This window comes from Echinops telfairi, unplaced genomic scaffold, assembly GCF_000313985.2.
Source record: "Echinops telfairi isolate 266 unplaced genomic scaffold, ASM31398v2 ScPeMD7_30;HRSCAF=105, whole genome shotgun sequence".
NCBI classification, from domain to species: Eukaryota; Metazoa; Chordata; class Mammalia; order Afrosoricida; family Tenrecidae; genus Echinops; species Echinops telfairi.
In genome coordinates, this window is record NW_022103927.1 from 2,453,300 (window position 1) to 2,463,631 (window position 10,332).

Sequence of the window (10,332 nt, forward strand, 5' to 3'; positions counted from 1 at the left end):
ACACTCTTTTCAACAAACAGTTCTGGGGTAACTTGACACTCACATGCACAAGAATAAAAAGATAGCACCCCCCTAGTCCACCATATAAAAAGTCAACTCAAAATGGATCATAGATTTAAATGTGTGCACTAAAACTATACAACTCATTGAAAAAAATAGGATGGAACTTGTGAACTTGGGCCAGGTAATTAATTCTTAGATATGACACCTTTTACTAAACAAAACAAAACAAAAAGGACAAATAGATAATTCAGGTTAAGCAAAATTAAAATTTTTGTTCATCAAAAGACAATAAAGAAAGTCAAAAGTTAGTGAACCCAGCACAGCTGGTATATCATGAAAAATCTGAGTTATTCATTATAGGTAGTAATGATATCTAACCAGATCACTCCAAATTAGGAACTTTCCTTTGCCCTACAGTTTCTAGAGAATAAAATTCAAATTCTGATATTTAATGCTTTTGCTGACCTGGCAAAAAACTTAAATTTCTTCTTATGGAATATTGGGGCTTGGGTTTTTTTGTTTGTTTGTTTGTTTGTTTGCCCTAATCTATCAAGAGTGGTATAGGTAGAGTTCATAAAAATTTCTTTCAATACTTAAAACAAGGCAAGACAACTCGTGATCAGTGGCACTGTAGATAAACAGGTGTGTTCTGGGTATGGAGATGTTACAATGTGAACTTTCTGGCCGTTTAGAAAGGTGGCACATGTGTACTGCTTGGGAACACGGAGGCAAAAACATTCCTTATTCAATGTCGGATTCTCAATCCAGTTTGAATTTCTGGCAGTATCCTGTAGATGTACCGCTATGTACTATTTCCAACAACGCTTTCCTTGCAATTTAGGAGAAGGTTTATAGAACAGATCTTTAGTTCTACATTTAGCAGCTCATATACATTTTGTTCCTTCTATTTCAATCCTTTCCACATGCCATAATTTATCCCATCTCTTCCCAGTATTCACGGTTTCCATTCCTCCTTTCCTAACCCTTTGTGCTTCCGTAACCGCTACCCTCCTGCTCAGCTCATTTCCACAGGGAGACGTTCAGTTCCAGTCTTGAAGGGTGACTAAAGGCTCTCTATACGGTCAGGGTCTAAGTGTTGCTCTCCAACCAGTAAGTCTGGTCTCTTTTGATGTCAAGTTCTGTTCTGTTTCTATCCAAGACCTTCCAATGCGATCCTTTTCAGAACAGCTGGTAGTGGTAGCCAGGTGCCGTCTAGTTCTTCTGGTCTCAGGATTGTGGATACTGATGTTTACATGGTCCGTTAGTCCATTAAACTAATTGTTTCCATATGTCTTTCAATTCTCATCACTCTTTTTTCCCTCTGGATGGGGACATACCAATGTCTACACCCTAGCAGGCTGCTCCCAATCAAAAGTTAAAAAACAAAAACAAATTAACTTTTCTTTATGATACTAATGATATTGTTCAATAATTCTGCATTCTGTTGGATCGCCTTTCTTTGGGATGGACATAAATATGGATCTCTTCCAGTCAGGTAGCTATCTTCTAAATTTCCTAGCATAGACATGTGAGAACCTCCAGCATTTTATCTATTGGCTGAAACATCTGAATTCATATTCCATCAATTCCTGGAACCTTGTCTTTTGTCAATACTTTCAATGCAGCTTGGACCTCCTCTTTCAATACCATCAGTTCTTGATTACATCTGACCTCCTGAAATGGTTGAATGTCAACCAATTATTTTGTGTGTGGTGACTCTGTGTATTGATTCCATTTTCTTTTGATGCAATCTGTGATGTTCAATATTTTGCTCATAGTATTCTTCAATATTGAAACTCAAGGCATGGTCTTTTTCTTCAATTATTTTATCTTGAGAAATGCCAGGTGTGTTTTAGTTTTCTACCTTCTGGTCTTTGCATACTTCATTATAATACTTCACTTCACCATCTTGAGTCACCCTTGAAATCTTCTGTTCAAGTTTTAATTTTAATTTCTTTTGTTTGCTTCAGCTACTCTGTGTTCAAGAGCAAATTTTGGAGTCTTTTCTGACATCCACTTTTATCTTTTCTCTCTTTCCTGTCTTTTAAACGACAATTTGCTTTCTTCATGTGTATAGATCATGTCCTTGGTAACATCGCACAACTCATCTGGTCTTCTGTCATGAGTGTTCAATGCATCAAAAATTTTTGAGATTTTCTCTAAATTCAGGTGGTACAGAGTCAAGGTCATACTTTGATGTTTGTGAACTTTAAAATTTTCATTAGCTTCAACTTGAACTTTCATATGGGCATTTGATAGTTTGTTTCACAGTTGGCTCCTGACATGTTCTGATTGATGACATTGAGTTCTCTATTGTCTCTTTCTACAGATGTACTAGATTTGAACCCCGTGTATTTAATCTGGTAATGTCCACCTGTATAGTTGTCATTTATGTTGGTGAAAAAAAATGTGTTTTCAATGACTAAGTTATTGCTTTTGCAAAAATCTATCATGTAATCTCCTGCATCATTTATACCACCAAGGACATGTTTTCCAACACTGATCCTTCTTTGTTTCTGACTTTTGCATTCCTATCACTAGTAATTATTAATGCATCTTGATTGCATGATTGATCAATTCAAATCTGCAGAATTTGGAAAAAATTTAAGTTTCTCCCTCTGTGGTAGTTACATAATCTGTTGTTAATTTGAGACTTATGAGTGAAGGGGTGGAGTTTAACCTGTCTATCAGGTTTCAGCTTGATGACCTCATTTGGAGGTGCTAAGTTGATAAATAACTCACTGGAGGCGGGACACAGGCTGACTCCTTAAGAGACTCTCTACTGATAAGTCACATGGAGTTATGCTGATGGCAGCCAGAGTCCTAGAGTTGGAGGAGCCACGTGGAGACCCATGTCAGCACTGAAGTGTTTACACCCCACTGGATTCACAAAACTTTCCACCCATTGGCCTGTGGTCTTCCTGCATTTGGCATCATTGCATGTATTGCATGAGTCTGAAGAGAATTTATAGCTTAGTATTGGACATATGAGCTGATATCAGACTTATGGACATGAGATGGACTGGGCTAGGATGTTTTCTCAATATTCAATTGCTCTTCTATATAAAGCTCTTTCTTATACACATGTGAGTGTCTATGAATTTGTTTCTCTAGTCCACCCGACTGACACACCATCTTTGGCATTAGTTCATAAATTTGGGTAATAATTATAATAACTGCTATTCCTTGTAGATATATGAATATTAACTTATCACTAATAGTGTTATAATTCATGATAGATCTTGAAATGTTAAATGATATTAACCCTGAGGACTTAGGACTAAAAATGCGTGGTGTTCAAAGGAAGAGAAAATAACTATATCAAGATTATTGAGCTGGAGGTAGGTGGACAAACTTACTACATCAATCCCCTATATACTATATCAAGATGTATCTTATTCCGGCAAGCCTGTGTCAGACATTCTCTGAGTATTACAATATTTCCATGACAACCAACTCCCTTTGTTTGTGTAAATAACATCCATCATGAAAGGAGTGATTCTGTATAAGTGAATACTTCAGGTATTGCGACCTAGAATTAGCCTGCATTGGCCCAATATTACTCTCTCAACAGTGCTTTAAAAAAGAATTACCAAGGGATAATCAATGACAATATTAACAGAAGATATTTATGCCTGAGGGAGATGATTGACAAGACTGTACCTTAAATTAACAAGGAGGTCTCTAATGTGAGCCAAAGGCAGATAAAAAAAAAGATTCAGAAATGGGTTTGGGGCTTGCACTAAAACCTAGCTCCAATTTGAAAACAATTAGTTCTTATATCCATGACCCTGCTCAATACTTGCCATCAGGAATGGAACACAGAGTGTTATAACGAAGTGTGGTGAAGAAATTAGATGGTGCCCAGCTATCAGATAAAATAGTGCCTTGGGTCTTAAAGGCCTTTCTTCAAACAAGTAGCCATCTAAGTGAGATGTCAAGTAAGTCCACATGAAAGAAGCACCCCAACAGCATTAGCAGAAGGATTGTAAATTATATAAGCAAAACTGAAGGAGGGAATAGTATCAGAGCCTAAATTGTGAGATTCTGGTGCGCAGAAGGCTATGGTTGACAGTGGGAGCCCAAGATACATTTGTGAGATCAACATAGGAAATATGCCTCCAGATAATTCCCTCCATCCATAATAGAGGGATGGAAAGAAACTGGCCACCAAGAGTGCATTGGAGAGATGAGTAGAGGAGATCAAAATGATAAACCTTACTGAAACGGTTCAAACCTTCTCAGTTGATCCCTCCCCTGGTGGACATTGGGTCTGATCTGATTTTCAACATTTTCTGTATTTTGTTGTTTTTCTTCATGCTGTTGTTTATGTATTTTGTCAGATGTATTTTGTCATTGGGGATAGCCCTCTTGAATTTTGGCTATATGTTTTTCTGGTTTTTCAGTATATGAAACCCAGGATTGATGAAACTATAGAGACAGCCAGTAGAATAAGTGGTTCTGGGCGGTACAGTGGTGGTGGTGGGGCATATAAAGGAGCTGATGTCAAGGAGTTCAAACAGAAAGAGAATGTTTTAAAACTGAGTGTGCTTGATGTGATTGAAGTATGAAGTGATATTATATTTGTATTAGCTCCCAATAAAATGGTTTTGGAAAGAAACAGTTTGGAAACCGCATATTACAGTTTTCTGTCCTATAGGACTGCTATAAATTGAAATCAAGTCAAGGTTTTGTTTTTCTGTGTTTAATCAATGTGAAAAGTATTCTGTAAACAATAAAACCCTCTGCATAATAAACCAAAAAAAAGACAAACAAATAACTGTTTAAAATGTTTTGTGAATTGCAGTTAGCGTTTTCTGGCTCCCAACCAAGACTCTTTCTTTCAACACAGCAGCTGCTTTCTACACAGTAGCTACTCTCAACACAATAGCAGCTCTCCACACCTGTGTGACTGGTCCACATAAGTACATTATGGTGCCAACCCTGTCACATACACCTGTATTTGTACAAGATGTATGAGATGGAGCTGGTGCGATGATGTCATCATATGGGGTACTCATATGTGGGTGTATCTGCATGTGGATGGACCCGCCTAGAGATGAATAAAGAAGCAGTATTTCCGTTGGTCATAGGCGACCCCTGTGAAAGGGTCATTCAACTCCCAAAAGGTTTACGACCAACAGGCTAAGAACCACTAATACGAATTTTCAAACGACCAATAATAAAATTGTACCTGTATCTCACAGGATAAACCTAAAATGTCCACAATTGAAAAACGTGCCACCCTCATTTAAATATAACATTCTATAAGTGAACAAAACGCAAATATTCTATACTTATGTGACCACCTATGTCATAATCCTATGAACACACTCCCCCACCTATGAAAGTTTTAAGCCAACCAGTTCATGCCTTTATCCCCCCATTTTGGGCATCCGATTTCTGTACTGCCCTCTTATATCAACCCAGTGCTCTGAGGAGACAATCCTAATCTTTGGTGTGAAGACTCTGCATTCAAGTTGGAACTGTGTGACGTCTGCATCCATAAACAAAGTCAAATCCTAACAGGCCATCCATAAAGATGGTCGCAATATGCACCACTTCACAGGCTCAAACATCTTCTCTTCATCTTGTCAGTTTCTAGTCAACTCAATGTGGGCTGCTTCACTTAGCCTCACCAGGATGCCCCATTGGCTGCCTTGCCTTAAAACCATGGGCCCCAACACAAATCCTCAACAGCCCTATCCCTCTTGTGCTTGGAAATGAACTTTAGACCAGGCAACAGGCTCTCATTTTCTCCTCTAGTCCCTGTGAACCAGGTCCATTGGTGGCAGTGGCCAGGCTCAACACATCTCTTTAATGCTGCATTTATCTCACTTGCACTCCACAAGTGGATCCAGGTGGTCGCCTAGCAAGCATTTCATCTTGCCCACAGGCTCCCTTAACAGTTCAGTCCTAGAGCAGAGAGTTCCTTCAATGTGCCAAATTATTCTGCCATCAGGCATAAACCATTAGTTCAAAATACAAATAGCCAAAGAGTTTCTTTTTTAAAAATCTGTCATAAAGCCCATAAGTATATCTCTTCACCTTCAAATGTCTCGAATACCCTGCGATGTACTAGTGAAATAGGGGTGTTTGTTGGAAGGTCTAGGAGTCTTGGAGTGCACCATGAATACTTATAGATTTGACATAGATATGTACATATGTGGATTTACCATTGTTAAAAATATATCTATAAATGTGGAATATACTTTTTAAACTTTGGATCAGCCAGTCCTCCTCTTATCTCTCACCTTGTGCCTCTCCCATCTGTAGTCTCTGTGGACCACATCAACAGGAAACAATGAAACATGTCCAAGTCAGCCCTTCTTGTCATTGCTGCATTTCCCCTACTTCCACTCATAAATGAATCCAGGTGATTACTATCATAAACACACCAACCTCAGAATCCCTTTAACTTTCACTGCTAGAAGGGGTGTTTCTCTGTTGAGCAAAGACTTTCCTTCTTTGATGAAACAGATAGGGACCTGAGAGGAGCAAAGCTATGAAAAGCTCTTAGACATAAACAACCACCTTGAGAAAGGAGTCCCTGAGCCTGGTGAATTAGAACCATAGTCTTGACTCACCAAGGTCAACTGGCAGAGCAGAGTTTACAAGGACAATGCTCTATGTCCAATTTGTATTTAGTAGCTGGAATCTTAAGTGCTCATAAGCAGCATATAATGTGCACATATCTGTCTCTTTCCATCCAGAGAAAACAAGTGATGAAAACTGAAAAACACATGGAAACAGACCAGTGGACTCAGGGGCCATGGAAACATTCGTCTCCATTATCTTGAGAGTAGGATGGTTCCCTGTTACCAACACCAACTCCTCTGAAAATAACGACACTGGAAGGTCCTTTAAATAGGGGAGAAGAATGTGGAACAGAACTCAACATTATAAGGCTTATTGATTGGAAAGAGACTGGTGATACCATCGAGATTATAGCCCTTAGTGACCCAAAAGAACTGGAATTAAACTTGCCCCACATTAGAAAAACTAACAATTAAGATTGTAAAGTAAGAAGGGCTTGAAAACAGAAAGGAATAGAAATGGGAACGCGGGAGGAACTGGCATAAGGGACGGCAGGTACATTAAGAAGAGGTTAGAAATTGATGAGTGGAAATAAACCGTATACATTTTTAAAAATAAACTGATGATCCACCCTGCAAGACGTGATGTAATCACAAGGAATGGCTTTCACAATGTTTTAAATGGTTAATTTTATATTATATATTTCACCACAGTGTTATTTGTCCTAAAAAGGGAGTATCTAAGAATGTGTGGCAGAGTTGGACTGTGCTCCTCAAGATGAGCCATTTGAAACCACCAGCTGCTCCACAGGAGAATGATGGGACCTTCTACTCCTGTAGAGAATTCCAGGTTTGAGACCCTACAGAGGCAGTTTCATCCTGTCCTATGGAGCTGCTGAGCTGGTATTGACTCCATGGCAGTGAGGTATTTGGGGTTTTTTTTGTTTTATCAACTACTCACTTCATGCTCCACAAGGCATCCATTTTAAAGAAATCATGAACTAACTGTATATATTAGAATGCAAACATGGAAATGAGAGGTAATGCGGAGCTGAGACTCAAAGTCAATCTACAGACAATTGGACAACAGCCTTCCATAAGAGTCACAAGGAAGAGTCCATCCAGTCAGGGTGGAGTATAGCACCAATGAAACATACAAATTTCCTCTAGTTCTTTAAGGCTTCCTTCCCCTCCACCCCACCACTATCATGGTCCTAATTCTAAATTACAAATCCGGCTAGACCAGAGGACATACACGGGTACAGACCAGAGATATACACTGGAAATACAGGGAATCCAGGACAGATAAACCCTTCAGCACCAATAATGAGAGTAGAGATACCAGGAGGGGAAGGGTGGGAGAAAGGGGCAACTGATCACAATGATCTACATATAACCCCCTCCCTGGTGGACAGACAACAGAAAGTGGATGAAGGGAGACATTGGACAGTCTAAGACATGGAAAAAAACAAAGCTGTAATCTTAATGGGAGCATATTGTGTCATCTTTCTCCCTCTGAGCAGTGAATAGGTTTGAAAATACAGCCTTTCAAGTAGCCCAGAGCTTAACTCAACGGAGCTGCTTCCTGTGTGCAGAGAAAATATAGGGAGCTGTAATTTCCAGAATCATGAAGACAAAGAGTTGCACATGTAATTATTTGAGAGGCTGATCAAATTGCAGGGAGATTCTCAAGAGCAAAACTGCGGCAGATGCTTTGGTGAAGATAATTTTGTCGTCAAGCATAATTGGAGACCACTGGGTTCTTGTGAAACAAGATAAATTTTCACTAGTATCATTGAACCGAAGAAGGGATATGCGTATCTTTGCGGAAAAAAAGAAAAAAAGAAAAGAGGTCTATAGATGTCTTGAAGCTAATGATCTTCAACTAACAATTACAACAAAAATTCCTACTATCTGGATGGCAGAAGATTAATCACAGACAGGAAGCCAATAACATAAGTCTTACCGATTCTACCATCTTTTTGATGATAGAACAGGTATCAACATGCTCAGCTGGTCTGGTTTTCAGTGTGGTTCAATATTTGAACATACCACCGTTGCTTTTCATAATGTATTAAGAACAAGTTTACAAACTTCATGCTCAAAATATTCAACAGGACTTCAGTGTAAAGAAAATAACCCAGGTGGGTTGAAGGTTGCATGCCAGATGTAATCACAAGGAAACTCTTTCAAAATAGGAATCTTAGAATTTCTGTCCCAGTTTTTAATGGTTCAGGATAATAAAGAGCACTGGTCCTTTGTGATAATTGCATGCTATTCCTCTATGGCTAGTAATGAAAAATCCATTTCCTAATGAAAGCTGAAGTCAACCTGAGAGAATTGGTGGTTGAAGGGAAGATTTGATTAAAGTAAATACATTTTTAAAAATATGCAGGAAGTAATTTCATATTATGTCTTCAATTTTTCATATTATTTATTAAATGTTAAGGAGATTGATTTATGTACATAGGCACATTTAGAACTGAGGAAGTATAATACAGAATTTTATTATTTTGAATTTTGTTTTTCAAAAGGAGTTCTCTAAACTTAAGGATGCGTTTCTGTTATACAGGATGTTCCTCCACTGAAAAGTTTTCTTAGGGCTTGCTTTATGTCTTTATTTCTAAGACTGTAGATAAAAGGATTCAGCATGGGTGTGACTACAGTGTACATCACTAAGGCTATTGCAGTAGCCCTGGAGTTTTCAATAGGAGAAGAACTAAGATAAACCCCAAGAGCTGTACCATAGAACAAGGAAACAACAGAGAGGTGAGACCCACAAGTGGAAAAGGCTTTATATTTGCCCCCAGCTGATAATATTTTCAAAATGGAGGACACAATCTTTGTGTAAGAGAAAAGGATCCCAGTGAGTGGAAAAACACCCAGGAGTCCAGTTGTTAAATACATGACTAAGTCATTGAGGAACGTATCAGAACAAGCAAGTTGGACGACTTGGTCAAGTTCACAGAAAAAATGGGAGATTTCCAATTCTGTACAAAAAGACAGTCGCAAAACCAGTAAACTATTTAATAGAGACTCCAGGAGTGCCAATACCCAGGAGGCCAGAAGGAGGAGGCCACAGAATCTTGGGTTCATGATGACCGTGTAGTGCAGTGGGTGACAGATGGCCACAAACCGGTCATAGGCCATCACTGTCAATAAGAAGTTGTCTAAGGTAGCAAAAAGCATGAAAAAATACATCTGCGTGATGCAGTCCTCGTATGTAATTCCTTTGATCTGCATCTGGATGTTCATCAGCATCTTTGGGAGAGTGGTGGAGGTGAAACAGATGTCAAAAAAGGAGAGGTTGGAGAGGAAGAAGTACATGGGTGTGTGGAGGTGGGCGTCTGTGGTGATGGCCAGGATGATGAGCAGGTTCCCAGTGAAGGTGACCAGGTACATGGAGAGGAACAGTCCAAAGAGGAGGGGCTGCAGCTCTGTCTCTTCAGAAAGCCCCAGAAGGATGAATTCTGGAAAATGAGTGTGGTTTCCTGGTTCCATGTAGCTGATGAAACTACTGGGAAAGAAAACAGAGCATTTCCAACTATGCCATAAGCTTTTAACATCAGTTTAAAGGATATACTGTCATTTATAATTTAAATAATTAATTAATTAATCCGTATTCACATATGTGTCTCTTGTGTTCTTGAATCTCATGTGCTCAGTATTCACTTTGGTGCTGAAACTGTCTAGTTGTCCTGTCTTCTAATACCATCTTTTCCCTAAAACATTATATTTTTCTACAAATACCTTAAGACTTTGATTGTTCATTCAGCAAATATGTTTGACCAAC

General features: G+C 38.9%; 1 protein-coding gene across 1 annotated transcript; it reads right to left on the reverse strand.

Moving 5' to 3' along the window:
* Nucleotides 1–3,885: 3,885 nt before the first annotated feature.
* On the reverse strand, nt 3,886–10,040 carry LOC101644956 (olfactory receptor 7A5-like; the record flags this gene model as incomplete). The annotated part of the gene is made up of 2 exons (XM_004715558.3): nt 9,148–10,040; nt 3,886–3,910 (listed from the first exon to the last, which is right to left on the reverse strand). Coding segments are annotated over exons 1-2 (918 nt in total), but the record flags the coding sequence as incomplete, so codon positions are not given.
* Between the last annotated feature and the right edge of the window lie 292 nt (nt 10,041–10,332).